The sequence below is a fragment of the Lampris incognitus genome, chromosome 7, assembly GCF_029633865.1.
Source record: "Lampris incognitus isolate fLamInc1 chromosome 7, fLamInc1.hap2, whole genome shotgun sequence".
In the NCBI taxonomy this organism is placed as follows: domain Eukaryota; kingdom Metazoa; phylum Chordata; class Actinopteri; order Lampriformes; family Lampridae; genus Lampris; species Lampris incognitus.
Window position 1 is genome coordinate 52,737,841 of NC_079217.1, and position 17,382 is coordinate 52,755,222.

General features: G+C 47.4%; 1 protein-coding gene across 1 annotated transcript in view; it reads left to right on the forward strand.

Annotated features, from left to right (window-relative positions):
- The window catches only part of LOC130115276 (NACHT and WD repeat domain-containing protein 2-like), a 41,225-nt gene that overhangs the window by 1,034 nt on the left and 22,809 nt on the right, over positions 1-17,382 (forward strand). Inside the window, exons 3-10 of the mRNA XM_056282888.1 lie at positions 1,318-1,425; positions 6,468-6,665; positions 7,307-7,445; positions 7,636-7,815; positions 8,869-9,338; positions 9,765-9,866; positions 10,926-11,856; positions 12,519-15,643. Of these exons, the coding sequence (XP_056138863.1) occupies positions 1,318-1,425; positions 6,468-6,665; positions 7,307-7,445; positions 7,636-7,815; positions 8,869-9,338; positions 9,765-9,866; positions 10,926-11,856; positions 12,519-15,643 (5,253 nt within the window). The remainder of the gene's footprint in view (positions 1-1,317; positions 1,426-6,467; positions 6,666-7,306; positions 7,446-7,635; positions 7,816-8,868; positions 9,339-9,764; positions 9,867-10,925; positions 11,857-12,518; positions 15,644-17,382) is intronic.

Consider the following 17,382-nt stretch of genomic DNA (forward strand, 5'->3'; position numbering starts at 1 on the left):
GTGACTAGAAGGCAGTATGAATTTTAAAAAAAACTTTCTGTCAGAGTTTGGGTGGGAAGAGGAAGAGTGAATACAGAAACACAACTTTGCTGTGTTTCCCTGAGAAAACCAAGAAACCCTAATGACACTGGCCCAGTGTCCACCAGTCTGAGATACCGATGTCGCTTTCAAAAGTATACACGTGTTTGTTATGGGATGTTATGTCCATGTCCATGTCCATGTCCATGTCCATGTGTGTGTGTGTGTGTGTGTGTGTGTGTGTGAGAGAGAGAGAGAGACACACACATGCACACATGCACTGTGCATATGTGTGTGAATTATGAGGTGCCATTTAGGCCATATATCAAGAAAGCTTGCACATACATTACTTTTTCCTCACACATGCACAGAAAAAGCTTGCACATACACTATTTTTACCTTGAACATGCACATAAAAAGCTCACATGCATACCACTTTTACTTTGCACATACACTACTTTTCCTCACACGTTAAAATAAAAAGCTCGCGCATGCACTACTTTTGCCTCGCACACACACAACCTTCTTCATTCAAGTCACATTAAAAGCTCGTGAGAGAAAGTGTACGAGCAAGCTTTTTCTGTGCATGTGCAAGGTAAAAGTAGTGCATGCATGAACTTTTTTTATGCTATGTGTGAGAAAAAGTGGTGTATGTGCAAGGGAAAAGTGGCATGTGTGTGAGCTTTTTCTGTGCATGTTCAAGGTAAAAAGAGTGTGTGCAAGATTTTTATGTGTATGTGTGAGGGGAAAAGCAGTGTGTGTGCAAGCTTTCTTGATATATGGCCTAAACGGCACCTCATATCATCTCCATTTCCACTGCATCGCCACACAATGCAGCCTATTAAAATTAAAACTAGGCCTGCATATAAAATTACGACCAGCTGTTGAACGCCAGTGTCCTGTCTCGCCTTGAGGCAGCGCCACCGCTGCTGTTCCACCAGCCACCTGTCTTCCCAGCGCAGGACACGAGACAGGGGGACTCGACGCCTCGTCCACCGCTTTCACGTCTTGTTACGAGCCAGTGTTGTTATTACGCCCTTCACCCGGGTGTGCCACTCTTTCTATTTGGCTCACCAATCACCTTTCCTCTGTATTGTTATAAAAGATTGTGTGAACTGACATTGATACGTGTTTGCAAGCAGAACGTGTATTTGCATGTTTCATTGTGCCCCAGTCTGAGTTTGTCTGCATATCTGTGTGTACGCATGTATGTGCATACGTGGCTGCGTGTGTATGAATCTGTGCGTCTGTTTGTCCATAAAAATGCGTGTGTGCGCGCGTGCACGCGTGTTCCTATAGGTCATAGACCCGTTCGAGTCCAGTGATCCGAGTCGGTGGCCGGACCAGACTGTTAGACAGCAGCTGATGCAGGAGTGCAGAGAGAGCTCTGCTGGTCCCTTCTTCATCGTGAGTACATCAGTGTAGCCGAGGGTTTGTAGATGTCGCCTGTACTGTATGAAACTATAAAATAACAAATGCGGAGGCTCCACTTTCACACGAGGGCCACTTTATTTTGGATTCTTCCCCCAACAGTAAACGCCACCGCCACCACGCTACATACAGCACTTCCGCTCTCTCTTCAGCCTTCAAAATAAGAGCTCAAGGCATATGTTGTGGCGACAGCTTATAACAGGCACTTAAAATCACTAACAGGCTAAGTCCAGAAAAATAGGTTACATAAGTAATGTAGGCTGGAGTCATGATCATAATGAACTGGTCAGGAATCAGGAACAACTTACTGTCCCGTTTCCCCCAGCCCACAGCAGTGCCACACAAAAGACAAAAACACACATCCCAAATTTCCCGAAAACGACACCACCAAAACCATACAAAAACAGAGAGAACAAAGCAAACAAAAAAACAAAAAACACAAACAGATGACAACACAGTCCACTCGGTGCAACTCAGTCCAAAATGTCCACTGGTCTAAGGGAACGAACGCCAGCCAGCGTGACTGTGGGAACTGCCGCTCTGCGTGGGCTAGCAGTTAGCTTAGCCTGCCCCGCTTCCGCGTCCTGTCAGACCGCCCTCGGTGTTTCCTCGTAGGGCGCAACTCCGGGCAGGGCCGTGGTCCCTGGGCCCACAGGATGGAGCAGCAGATCCAGCGCCAGCTCTCCCAGCCAGACACCCTCCACACACCTTCCCGCACTCCACACGGCGACACCAAAAGCACCCCAGTCAGCGCCAAGCGAGCCCGCCGCCAGACCGCCAGCAGCCAGCCCCGTTTCCGCGTCCCGTCAGCCCACCCTCGTGTTGCAAACTGAGCCTTGCCCCTTTAAGGAGGAGGGGGTGGGGCTTTGTGGGTAATCTGTGGGGGCGACGTAGTCGCAGCCGTGTGTGTAAATTCTGTTTTTAGCCGCAGCCACCGAGATACAGATAGCAAGGTTGCCACCGTTACCAAGTGATGCTGGTGTAACCGGTTATTTTCTTGCCCGGTGCGGGATCCGATACGGGGTGTATTGCACCACAAGGCGACATCACTAACCGCTCGGCTAAAGGGTCAGACCCGTTAGCTAGGGGCTAACGGGTCTTATTAGTAGTTTACAGTCGTCACCCTCCCCGGAAGCGCGCCCTCGCGCTTTGTTATTCCCGCGCTCCGAAGAGACTTCTGAGGATCTGCACACTTCCGGATCCCACCGCTGCCACCAATGTAGCCGAGGGTTTGTAGATGTCGCCTATACTGTATGAAACTATAAAATAACAAATACGGAGGTTCCACTTTCACACGAGGACCACGTTATTTGGATTCTTCCCCCAACAGAACGCCACAGCAACAACACTGCGTACAGCACTTCCGCTCTCTCTTCAGCCTTCAAAATAAGAGCTCAAGGCATATGCTGTGGCAACAGCTTATAACAGGAACTCAAAATCACTAACAGGCAAGTCCAGAAAAATAGGTTACAATAGTTATGCATCAGAGGGAGGCTGTGTGTTAAAGTGACTGCAGCGCCCCGATCTCCCCCGCAGAGCTGGTCCGGACTCTTGGTGACGTTTGTTACGAGCCAGGCTAAGCTAAACGGGCGAGCGACCCACCAGAGGCTTCCAGCTACGGTTCGGGGCCGCGAAGCTGGAGCGGTAACACTCGGTTACCTCCTCGTTCGCAGCTCCGGGCAGGACCGTGGTCCCTGGGCCCACAGGACGCAGCAGACCAGGCTCTCCCAGCCGATCCGGAGCCAGCTCTCCCAGCCATCAAACGAAGACAAAACAAGCGGAAACGCAGACGCGGACAAAGACGCTGCACGGACGGCACTGCGTGAAACGTGAATTCGCGCCGCCATCTTCCCACACCGGAAGCGGAAGCTCGACCTTCCCAGCAGTGACAATAGCTGCTATTATAGCTACGATAGTGTTACTGCTGACTAATGGGGGGGGGGTATGTATTGACGCTTCTGAAGATTTCTAGGTTGCCTAAAAAAGAAGGTGGCTGATCTGAGCCCGTGTCACTCCAACAGCTTATCATGGCACGCTCCTCCGTTCAACCGGGAGTATTAAGACAAAGTAAAATCAACTAAAAGCAAAAAAAAAAGGAGAATTCATGAAAAGAAATGCGCGGTGGGACTATCTGCTACAATTCAGTTATCAGCACAAGCATCGCCTCCTCCATCCACTTTCTATTTGATGTACGCACACCTTATCAAGGTTCATCCTTGTAGAACCTGATAATGTAATAAATTCCCAATAATGTAATAACCCAGATAATGTAATAAAAATCTGCTCTTGAGTCCATTGAAAATGCAATAAAACCTGATAATGTAATAACTTCCTGATAATATAATAAAGTGCAGCTCCAGTGATACAGTGGTTGTGAAAAATGGATAAACAGGTCAAAAGTTAATAAACATTCATACATGTCCAACTTTGACCTGTTGGTGGCGCTGGAGCTCTGGAGCTAGAGTTGCCAACACAGTATCACCACTTGAACCCATTAATAGGTGGTCTGCTGTTAAATTATTACAATATTGGGGAATTATGACATTATCAGGACCTGCAAAATGAAGGCTAACCTGATCATGTAATAACCTCCTGTTAATGCAATACTTTATTACATTATCGGTAAAAAGTTTATTACATTATCGGGAAATGCACTTTATTACATTATCAGGAAGTTATTACATTGTCAGGTTTTATTGCATTTTCAATGGCCTCAAGTGCATTTTTTATTACATTATCAGGGTTGTTACATTATCGGGGATTTATTACATTATCAGGTTCTACAATCCTTTATTTTTCCGTTTTGCACGCATCTTTGCCATGTGAACAAGGGCAGGATGAAAAACAAAAGCCAGAATAGCTGAGAAGGCGTCACTGTGCTGCAGGGCAACACAAGCTGCACACAGGACTATACTTCAGGAGCTACGTCATCATTGATATTGTAGCGAATTCGGGGGACAACGCAACCACAGGAACTGCCGCGGCCGGGAAGCGAACCCGTATCGCCCGCACCGCAGGAGCCGCCGCTAACCGCTAGACTAAAGCGTCAGACCCACCAGCCAGCGGCCAGCGTGTCTACTTATCTATGCACGTTACAATATTGATGAGTTAAACAAGCCTTCATATGTCCCACATGAGGGACGCTGAGAAAAGTGAGTCTGAGGAATTGTCTGATCTTTGTGGAAATGGGGACGCATTTCTACATCAACTAGAAAAATGTCCCATCCCTCATAAATAATGATTCCTCCTGCATTGCATTATACGGAAAGGAATTATTACAACGTTGGCCTGAAAACGTTGTTATTTCTGCTACTGTTATTGTCATTACATCTCTGGCTCATTTAGGAGGAGCATTTATTTCATTGGCACATGTTATTCCATCATCCACCAGTTGCTGCACACACCTTGTCACGCAATAATTGTTATGTGATGCAATGATGTTTTAAAAATATTAAAAGAAAATACAAATTATTGAGCAGAACTTGTCATAACGTATTGTTACATCTGGTATTTTATTAGAATGACAAGTATTATTACAGTTTTAACTTATTCAGAGGACACATTTGTCACATTTTGAAAAACGGTCACGGTGTGTAGCAGAGACTACACGAACCCCCTGTGCCCCCTCCTACCGGTACCGCGGGTCTCCAACCAAGCCGGACAATGCTCTGTAAGCTGGAAGGTTTGGGTGCCAGGGGGGTCTTGGCCAGGTCATCCCCTAAAAGGCCAGTCGTGGATTCAAATCCCCAAAACCGAACACTGTGGTTCATCGGTCGCTGACCCCCAGACGTTCCTGTAAACCTGGATTCAAGCCCCCGTGCTGTGTGAGGTCTCCTTGAACAAGATGTTGTTGTGACGAACATGGAAGTTCAAAGTTACTCTCTGGGCCTCTGCCTTGCTGCCCTTTCTGCCCCCGAGTGTGGCCTCGTCAGCACACCGCAGCGAGGGAGTCGCCCACAGACCCTCGCTGACCGGGTCCTGATGAGCAGCTCGCCTCTTACACACTCCAGCAAACACGCCGCCATGAACATCACAACGCAAGGCTCCTGACTGGGCCTACCCAAGTCAAAGCTTCCTTTGTTCTTACCACTTTGCAGCGAATTCAGGGTGCAGCCGGGATGCGAATCCGGGTCTCCCGCACCACGGGCGACTACATTAACCAGTCGACTAAAGGGTCCGACCCATAGCCAAGGTCCAGCGAGTCTAGTTACCCGTGGTCGTTACAACTTGTTCGCCCGCGTCAGTCAGGCCTTCTCGATAACGTGACCTCTCAACACGGGGCGGACGCCTGCCGCCCGTCTGACCGCTTGCCTCTGACTGCGTGGCCGAGTGACTTTTGGCATGTTCATCTCAGCGACGCTGCACCTGACCCTGTGTTACGTCTAAAACGAGGTGAACGTAGGGTACATTTTGTTTAACGCATCATATTATCATTCCATTTCAGAAGGGGGACTCTATAATGCAAGCCACACTTTTTGCCAGGACATATTATGCTACAGTCGCCCATCTAGCCCATGCATGCAGCATGCCTGGTCACAGTTCAGGAGTCTCATGGCCTGCAGGCAGAAGCTTTCTTGGACCAGCAGGTTCCGAGATAGCTTCTGCCTCCGAGCTATGCGACTCTTAAACTGATCACTCAGTCACACACTGGCCTTATACACACTTGGGCCGTTCTTTATGGTTACTGTTACCGACTGCACAATCCGCCGTTTGCACCAGTTCACCGTTTACAACACCATTGCATATGTCACCGTACCAACAAAGTCCATCCTGTCTGCACTGACTGTTTTTGATCATGTATCCTGTTCTTGCACCTTGATTTCTCCGAGTCTGTTTGAGGACTTTTATTTTCCACTTGTGTGTTGAGCCAGCAGAACAACATTATGAGAATAAGTGTACATTTTTTTCTTTCTTATATGACAAACTTGAAAGAGTCAGACCACAGAAATATACATACAGGAAGTGAGACGTCTCATTGTGCTGGTCCTGTTTGTGTCCACATGGTGGTGGGGCTGCAGGCTCTGGTGGGACATCGGTACGGCACGGCCGGTATTCCCGTCCGGGTGGAGGTGGCAGAATATCAGCAGCTGCTCCAGGTGTGCCAGCAGAAAGGCATCGGTACCCAGGTGCTAGAGAGGTCATATGTGAGAGATGAGAACACGGTACCCCCCTCCTACCGCCTGCTGCGCCCGCTGACCCACGCACACCGTCCTCAGGTGATCATGATGGACGCCACTGTTGGACAGATTCATTTGGTCATTCATTGACTCCCTCCCTGTCCAACCCAGAGGACAGGATGTTAGAGCTACCACATGACACATTGTCCCCCAATAGTGTCATTTCTTTGACTAGGATGAGCTCGACAAGTGAAGCCCGCACAACTGCATCTAACGTGTAATTGTGGGAGGTGTCCGGTAGCACAACTCAATGTGAGCAAGGCAAACAAATTCAAATAGAAAGGCGGTGCATCGTTTGCATTCATGTGTCATTTGCAAACAGCGTCATGTGAGATCGTTTCTCAAACAGTGTGAGTCAATCGGTGCCATCCACCTCCACTGATGTTTACTGGTCTGATTATGCTTCTAGAAATATTAAACATAATTATCAAAAATAAGCCCCATTGATTTACAAGCTAACATGATGTGGGTGGAATCGAATACTGTAGACGCTGTACACGCTCTGGGGCCACTGTACCAACATCCTGTCTCAGAAAGGGACAGATGTTGCAACCAAGAACAGGACTGTGGAGTCTCTGTGTGGATCTTAGGGTACAGTGCATGCCTGCATATGTGAATTTAACATGGAACATCAAATCAGACATCAAATTATCATTGCCCCCCTCCCCCCTCCCCCCCAGCAGTCAGAAGTACAAGGAAACATAGAAGTGATGGCGGACACAGAGGAGGAGTTGAGGAGGATGTTTCAGACTGCTGAGGGGCTGTGTGAGCAGGAGAAACTAATGACGTCAGAGGATGCCAACAGCTACTACAGATCAGGTCAGCTGTTCGTATGTGTGCGTGCGTGCGTGCGTGCGTGCGCATCATTCCCTGCATGAGCCCTCGTGTGCAAAACCATGAACGAGTCAGTCTCTATGCTATCCATATCTATATATCTGCATATGTGTATGCACACATGCAGATTTAGTGTTTAATATTTGCGTTGTGATCCACCCCCCCACCCCCCCAGCCCTGGAAGCTGATCTGCGATTTGCTCTGGAGGACCAGTCTGCTGAAGACATCCGGCGCTGTCTGGTCTACGTCCATAAGATCATCCACGCGACAGGCCAGAAAGAGAGAGACGCGCTGGAGCAGATGAAGCAGGACTCACAAGCACGGCTGCAGGTTAAAGCTACGCCACACATGCGCAGTATCGACACATGCGCAGTATCGACACATGCGCAGTACCGACACATGCAGTCTCCCAACCAACAGCCTCACCTGGCAAATCACTCATGAGAGGAAGACTTTTCAATCAGCCATTTATTTTAAACCAGCCGGAAGTACCTGCTTTGCTGGGTCATGGAGGGGTTTGGTCCAAAAGTAAAATCCATCAAAAAGATTATCTTCTGTCTGCTCCGGTGTTTGTTTGTTTGTTTGTTTGTTTGTGTGTTTTTCGTGGCTTCTTATGAAGCGCAGCTTGCTGGCATCTGGAGCTTTAGGTCCACGGGATGATTCCCATCAGTGAATCTCAACTAATTACCGGTCTAATGGCTTCCTGATTGGAAGCTGGGAAAACTGGCTCAAAACGGGAATGTGTGTGTAATAAAGAGACGTTGCTGAGCATCGCTGACACACACACACACACACACACACACACACTGATATGAGAAACAAAAGGGAAGTAAGTCTGACGCATGTTTTTTTTTGTGCAAATATTTAGTTTTCACATATTTTTGATGTACATTCTTGTGGCACCCGGGTAGCGTAGCGGTCTATTCCGTTGCCTAGCAACACGGGGATCGCCGGTTCGAATCCCCGTGTTACCTCCGGCTTGGTCGGGCGTCCCTACAGACACAACTGGCCGTGTCTGCGGGTGGGAGGCCGGATGTGGGTATGTGTCCTGGTCGCCTACCTATGGGGGTGGGGGGGATAGCTAGCGTGAGCCTCCCACGCGCTACATCTCCCTGGTGAAACTCCCCACTGTCAGGTGAAAAGAAGCGGCTGGCGACTCCACATGTATGGGAGGAGGCATGTGGTAGTCTGCAGCCCTCCCCGGGTCGGTAGAGGGGTGGAGCAGCCACCGGGACGGCTCGGAAGAGGGGGTTAATTGGACAGTACAACTGGGGAGAAAAGGGGGAGGGGGGGAAATCAAAAAAAAAGAAAAAAAGAATAAGAATATTTAGGACTATGGCCACAGTTTACAAGGTAGTGGTGTTTTGTTTTTGTTTGTTTTTTGTTTTTTAATTTTCCTTGGACTTAGACTTTTCTAGCCACCAAGGCAGCTTTCCCGCCGCAGGGGGAATCTGTGACCGAGTGGCTACAAAGTGGCTACAAAGTGGCTACAAAGAGACCAGCGCTAATCATTTCCCCTGGCCTGTCCTCCATACGCAGAGTGACGAGCTCTTCATTTCCCGGCTGTGCGTCAACTTCCTGCCCGGCCTCGTCGCCTCCCACCAGCTCCTCGTCTACACCACCGCCACAGAGTGCGACCCTCGCCATGGTTACACGTCGGCGAGGAGGCGGGGCTACGCCGAATCCCTCTGCCAGCAGCTGTATTCCGACCTCCTGGGCTTGATTGACAGCTCCATCACCTCGGAGAGCTCACAGCCTTCATCCGCAAGTCAAACGCCCTGCTTGGGCGCTTCGTTGGCCAGGGAGCAGGCTGAGCAGGCAGAGCTGTGCAGCATCCTGTCCCGTCTTTACCATGTCGTTCAGCCAGAGGAGGAACAGGTTATTATTATCATTATTATGTCTTCTCTTTTAACCTTATATAGATGACTTGTGAGGGCACAAAAGATCTGATTTTTTTCCCCCTAGTGGTGCATATGTGATGGATTTGTCATTGTTTTCTTTACAGGGAAGAAACCACGCTGAGTCTGATTTTTCGTCAGCTAGACAGAAATCTAAAGACCACAGATGAATGAAAAGCAGAAATGTTTTTCCTGTGTTAAAGCCACCTATGCAGACAGGGGAGTTTTGTAGAAGTTAAGGGCCCCTGGCTGGTACCGGTACTGTGAAATGCAGCGGATACGAGCCCACCTTTTGCTCTTTTTGTAGAAATTCCAGTAGGCTCATTCCGAAGCTGGTCTTATGTTATTTCTTGACGTTTCTCCCGTGCGGCTTTCTTCTTAGAGACCTGCTTGTTACTGGTTGTAGGTGAGAGCTTACGTGGAGCAGGCGGAGAGCCGGTGTCCCATGGTGGTGGCTGGGGGACCGTGCACGGGGAAAACGGTGCTGCTCGCACACTGTGCTCAACAGGTAGGCTGATTGTGACTAGCGAAACTGAAACCCCGGTATCGTACACGCTTCAGCTCCTCCGACGTAGACATGTCCATCTAACAGTGTCTCTCCTTTGTCTTTACACGCACACCTTAAAGCTGTCCAGTGCATCACCTCATCGCTGTAAATCTTACCAACAGCCGTTATTCCAACACACCATTACACCTCTCATTTTCCTCTTCAAAACATATGTGCAAGATTTCAGAGGATGAATGTGGACCTTTGCAAGATGCAACGCTAATGCAAAATGGAGTCATTCTTCTGTGAAACACGACTGAGGAGGTCCAAAATCAACAAAAATCCCCAACTCCTACCAGCAGCTTTAAGTTCCTAGATCAAACTGCATAGCTCCAACAATCAACCAACCAAATTAACACCCACTGAACACCAAATGTAGGTAAAATGTTACTGTGATGGATGAGTTAATGGGAGTCATCTGTCAGCGGGCAAAATGGCAGGTTTTGATGTGAGGATGTGGCCCTCACTGTCCCAAGTACACTGATTTGTGAACGAACGACTCAAAATAAAGTTATAAAAGCCTAACAAGTCTGTGACAGGCTGTTGTACAGAAAGGTGGCTTGCACAGTTGAGTCAGACCATCTCTCTTCACTGTCCTCTCATTGCCAAACAACAGTGGAAAACAAAAAGAACTGAAACTTTACTGTCCACTTATAATATGTAGCAACGCATTAGGCTGTCAGAAAGGACTATGAAAGGTCGAGGCACTGCAGGCTACAAGAGCTAACAGCAAAGGTTTTAATTAAAAACTCTAGATCTGATCAACTGTCTCTAGTATATAACTTTGTACTCGTTGAACTCAATGTAAACATGAAACTGCATGGGAAGAATATTTGTAATGAAACAAGACATGCAAAGTTTAATGTCTGGCCGGTTATATTTTCTTCTTCACTAGCCCTTGGCAGGTGAACCCAATGGTTCATTTTGAACTCTGCCAACAGTACTGATGATGATGATGATGATGATGATGATGATGTCATTGAAATGGGACCACTGTGTGTTATCTTTCCTTCTCCACAGATAAAGTCGTGGCTTGCTGACAGTGATCCCGTGGTGATCCCTTATTTTTTCAACCTGTCCATCAACCCCACCTTAAAGCACCTGCTTTCCAGTCTGTGTTATCAAATAGCTCATGGCTATAGCGAAAGCTCTGATCCAAGCCCCAAGCCTGACTCAAAGCCCTTTCTTCACCCCAAGCTCCAATCTAGCCATACCTCTACTTTCAGTGGTCACCCCTGTGAGCCTCACTTTTACCTTGGCTCTGCACCTCCCCTGGATCCTCATCATGAACTTGGTACTGAAGGGCATCATCCACAGGTTAATCCTTGCCTTACTACTGTACGTAACCCTGATCCCGGAGACCTCTGTCCTAACCCCGACGCAAAACTCAGACCTGCTGACCATAAACCCTCTATCACAGACCACGATTTTAAATCTCACCTCACTTTCACTCAGCTTAAAGAGCGTCTGTCCTCCCTCCTCTTCCATTTTCCATCTACCAAACGTCCCGTAGTATTAATGCTGGATGGCATAGACCAGACTGACGAAAACCATGCATGCCCAATCATCCAATGTCTCCCCTCCCCCCTCCCTCCCAGTGTCAAACTCATCCTTGCAGTCTCTACAAACCAAGTCCACATCCTACAAGCCATTAAACTACATTACCCACAATGCAACACGCCCCCCTATATGGCTGGGGGGAAAGTGGGTGTGGAGAAAAAGGTGGGCGAGCGGTTGGCATCAGACCAGGCGGAGAGGGCAGATTGTGTGTATGTGGAACTAAAGGCTACGGACAGGAAAACGCGTGTGAGGATGGTAGCGTCTCTGCTGAACAGTGCTGGGAGGAGGGTCACATCTGGACAACAGGCAATACTGAACCAGGCTCTGACATCGTGTTCTCTGATGCTCTACGCTCGGCTCCTGCACATACACGCCCTGCTCTGGAGTTCAGGTATAAACACAGTAAAAGAAAAACAACATAATATATTGATACTTAATAAGGTTACCCCCATTACGCTATTTTATAGCATAGTTCTGTTTATCATTTAGTTGCAAAAGGTAACGGCCGAGCTATGTTTCTTTGACATTGAAACAGCTCATTGTCATACATGTATGATTTGCTTTGGTACTGTCCAGTCTATTCTGTTGCCTACCAACACGGGAATCGCTGGTTCGAATCCCCGTGTTGCCTCCGGCTTAGTCGGGCGCCCCTACAGACACAATTGGCCGTGTCTGCGGGTGGGAAGCCGGATGTGGGTATGTGTCCTGGTCGCCGCACTAGCACCTCCTCTGGTCGTTCGGGGCGCCTGTTCACGGGGGAGGGGGAACTGGGGGGAATAGCATGATCCTCCCACGCGCTACACCCCCCTAGGGAAACTCCTCACTGTCAGGTGAAAAGAAGCGGTTGGTGACTCCACATGTATGTGGTAGTCTGCAGCCCTCCCCGGATCGGCAGAGGGGGTGGAGCAGCGACCGGGACGGCTTGGAGAGTGGGGGTAATTGGCCAGATACAATTGGGGAGAAATATTTTGATTCAGATCATACAGATGATCCCATGAAAACACTAGAAAATTCCCACCACACCTCTTTTCTGTTTCCTTCCTCTCACATCAGATTCAGAGGTAACTGAATCTTTGCTCCCTGATGGTGTCCATTCATCCATTTCTGCTCTGCTGGATCACTTGGAAGAGAAACACAGCTCCTCTCTGGTGTGTCGCTCCTTATCTTACATCACCCTCTCCAGGACCGGGCTCACAGAGGCCGAGCTCACAGACCTCCTGTCCAGTGATGACAAGGTGCTGGTTGAATGTACTGAGCAAGGTGAAGCCCCCCTACTCAAAACGAGGGTTCTGCAAGTGGATGTTGAAAGACTTCTGCTAGATTTGAGGCAGTTTCTGGTCAGGAGGAAGGTTGCAGGGACACAGGTCCTGTTCTGGATAAGCAGGCATTTTGGGCTTGTGGTGGGTAAGAGGTATTTAGGCACTCAAAAGGTGAGGAAGGAGATTCATTCATTATTGGCTGACTATTTCAGTGGGCAGCGGGGGTACGGAAGAGTTAAATCACTCGACACCACCAACGAATCAGGGCTCAACAACACTACTACAACTGTCTCTGCCACCGACCAGCCCTTTGTCTTTAAACCTCTCTCTTCATCTCCCTCTTCCAAGGGGATAGGTCTAGTAAATTTAAGGAAGATACTAGAACTGCCCCATCACTTGAGAAAGAGTGAGAGGTGGGAGGAGTTGGAGCGTGAGGTGATGATGTCACTTGGTTTTCACCAGGCTATGGTTCGGGCAGATCTCTTGGGTGATCTGGTAACTATGCTGGAGGGAGAGAGTGGTTTGCCACAGGCGTCCTTACCCAGGGAAGGCATGCTCTTGGCAAGCATATTGAAATCCTCTGCATGCTTACTCCAGAGCTTGCCCCTGGAGCTGTCAATGGTGATGGAGACTAGGCTTCTCCCTTACCTGGGAGTCTACCCTGAACTGGGGGGCTATGCTAGAGATATTTGGCAGGAGAGGAGGAAAAGAGGCTGTGGGGTAGGGGTGGCGCTTCACCCAGCTCCCACTGATGTTCCCTCCTTTCACAGTTCACTAAGCACAGCCAGAGCCGGGGAGAGTGTCCTCGTCGAAGCAGCTGTGACAGAGTGTGGTACTGTAGTTGGGGTTATGGATGATGGCTCTGCATGGATATGGAAAGTCCCATGGAGCGAGGGAGTGGAACTGTCATTAAGGGGTGAACAGAGCAAACTAAAGTTTGTTGGAGTCAAAAGTAGCAGTCGATTTATCCTGCTTCCTACACATTGCTACAAGCTTCTCCTATGGGACGCGGAAGGCCCAGAGATGCTTCTGGTCTTAGAGGAACCACTTAGAACAGAACTGGGGCTAAATGTTACTGAGGGCTTTGTGGTGAGTCAGGGAAAGTTATGCATATGGTGGAAAGGGAAGAACTCGGTGAGTGTGTTTGATATCTCCAACAACGAGTCCCTGACTCATTTCCAGTGTCCAAGTTCTGTGACCTGTCTGGTTTGGTCCTCGGATGCCTGTTACATATTCTGCGGCCAGGAAAAAGGCAAGGTGTCCATATTTGACATGAACACTAACAACTTCATCGGTGTCTGTTCAAACCCAAATCAGAATGCTATTCTGTCAGTTATTGTCTGTGAGGAAAAGTGGGAAATGGCATGTCTTGACACCACAGGGACTATTACACTTTGGAACATAGAGGCCAAAATACAACCTGTTCTTTTAAAGGAGTGTTTTGGTGGGAGCAATACCACTAAGATCTTCAATACAGATTACTCAGAAGAACTGTGCACCTTATTGGTATGTGAAGCCCACCAGGTCACATTATGGGATACATGTGAATGGGTACTATGGGGCCAGTTTTTGGCACCGCAAGGGCGGGCTTTCATTCATGCTGTGCTTGCCGAGGAAGGCCACCTCTTTCTGGCTTTGTTAGAATCCTGTCCCCTAGTCTTTGTGTGGCGAATCAGCACTGGGGAGTGTGTTCTTTCCCTAGACACAGGCGCCAACACACTACTACTTACACTTATCAAAGCAGCGTCAAATCTGATATCTGTGGCTCAAAATGGATGTCTCACAATGTGGGACTCCAAGCTGTTATATGCAGCAGGTTTGGCCTCCAAAATGGGGTCTGGGGTGAAGGATGTAGTAGTTGAACTGATGGACAAGCATTTTTACACGACTGATGGTTCAGAGACAGTGTGGGGGTGGAACTTAGAAACAGGGATTTCATGTTCCAACTTCCTGCACGACTGTCCCGTTGAAAAACTTTGCCTCTCTCCTGATAAAAAACATCTTCTGACGCTGTCAGGAGGGGATATTTATCTTTGGCAGACGGAAACAGGGCAGAACACCCAGCGTATTAGTGGTAGCAGAGCCACAGACATCTTGATAACCCTAAATGGTCATTTTGGGGTAAGTCTTTCTGAAAGGGCGCTCTCACGGGTTTGGAAGCTTGCAAATGGAGTTATAGTGTGTAACATACATCTTTACCTAACTAATGCCCAGGTGTCACCTGAGAGCACTTACCTTATAGGCTGTTATCAGGGAGACCTGTTAGCTGTTGGCTTGTGGTCAGGTTATGTCAGCAAGCGCTTCTCTTGCACTGAGTGCTCTGAGCACATTCTGGCATTCCACACACTTCCAGAACAACCAGAGTTTGTAATGGTGATGGATGCCTCTGGGACAATATTCACGTGGAAAGTGGCAGAGGAGACAGTGTGCAGGCAATTTCAGCTTCCCTCTTGTTTCCAGTACCAGCTGCAAATCCTCCAAATGTCCTCAAATGGGAACTTTGTGCTCCTCTCTACGGATGATGAAGTCATAACAATCCTGGACCTATTTCGGGCCAGGTTGTGTTTGGTCAAAGTTGAGGGTGCTGTCTTTAAAGCCGGCTTAGACAAATGTGGATGCTATGCTGCCTACATATCCCATCCCCCTGCTCAGGGGAACTGCTGTCTCTGCAACTTGCATGGCAAATGTGTCCTCACAGTGGTGCGACTTGCAGATGGGTTAATAGTAGGAAGGTTGCGTCTGTGTAAGACGCCTTTGACTCTGGTTATGCACGATCAGCCGTGTGTTTTCGTAGGATTCAAGGATGGATCTGTGGGAGTATATTCCATTTTAGACGTCACGATGAATGATGGAGAGTTCATTAAGAGCAGGGAAAATCTCATCAGTCAGCAGCAGCAATGCCCATGTGACAAAACACTGGTCAGATGGTTACCTTTAACAGTCCCTAATATTACATGGCCTGACACTCTTGACATAATTTAGGGTGAGATTTTTTGCATGTATACAAAATGTATACTCTATTTGAATGGACCTAAGGTAGAGATCGAGAGAGATGTAGTATGATACGTGGCAGAGATTATGAGCAGGATTCAAACCCATGATGTCTCTGAGGTTTGCTTTACAAACTGAGCCACAGAGACTGGCACCCATTCAAGAACAAATTACTTTACTAGTACATAATCGGTAACACTTTAGTATGGGGAACGTAGTCACCATTAATTAGGTGCTTATTAGCATGCAAATTAGCAACATATTGGCTCTTAATTGGTTATTATTACGTACTCATTAATGCCTTATTCTGCATGGCCTTATTATACAACCAGTAAGCCATTAACTATGAGTTTTCCCTCTATAACCTCAGAAGTATTGCTTATTAGTAGTACCATCTCAATATGCTTTGCTTAGTATGGACTTTATAAGGTGGTAGTACCACAAGAAGAGTTATTCTCCCTTACTAACACTTAATGAATATGGTCTGTTCTTACATAACAAAACACAAAACTACAAGTGTTCATAGTGTTAAATTACTGTAAATTAAGTTTTTGTTACTTAGAATATGTTCCCCATACTAAAGTGACATCTTGATCATTACTAATTCACTAGTAATTAAGTTTTTTTATGTTCCCCATACTAAAGTGTTACCACATAATCTTATCATCTGTGGACACACCAGCAGTAGACCTACCCATGACCCACTCTGGACACCTCCCCACAGTTTAAGAAAAACTGGTTAGGAGAAGACCTGAAAGGATGCTACCAGCCAGGGATCATATCATTTTATTTACTTTGATTTACATAGAGTTAACTGGTTCGGCATTTAGCATAATCATGGAGATACTCCTCACAATACCTTTCAGCATGGTAATATTTTTAGTTTAATTTCTGGGATAAATCTTATGTTGAGCTACATGTATTATGTCTGTGTATTCTTGAAACATAAACTAAGCATCCATCCATAATCCAAACCGCTTATCCTGCTCTCAATATTTTATCATTATGAATTAGTATATCATAGTTATTTCCTGCTGTAAAAAATCTACATATCTGATTTCCAGCACTGCCATGTTTTATACGCTCTTAGGTAGTTCAGCATTAACTGTAAGTTTGATATGATCTATGAGTCAATATGGACTATTCTCCCACAGAGCCAGGGACATGACAAACTGTAAGGGCTTGTCCTGTCTGTTAACGTTTACTACAAAGCCCGGCACTTTGCTGCACTTATAAATTGTTGCACAAAATTAGTAGTGTTCATCGTCACACTCGAAAAAAATGTTGTGTTAAACAATTCATTGACTGTCTGTAAGCATGCTCCCTAATCCAGGTAAGAAAAGCAAAGAAAGTTGCATCAGTTCATCCGGATACATTTACTGAGAGAGAGAAACGTTTTGACCATACGTTTCATCACTCGTCCAAGAGATGCAGTCTCATCTGACTGCAGGTGTCCCACCCTTACGAACAATACAGCTGCATGACGGCCGAAACCAACGGTCAGTTTCATATGCAATATGGGTGAGAGTGACCATTAACTAGAGTTACAATGGTACTATTCACAGAGGATTTGGGAATAGTTGCATTGCATTGTAAGATGGTGACAGGTGTACTCTTACCCCCCCCCCTTGGTTCAGGGTTGGTCGTTCTCTCTTCACATAGCTGGC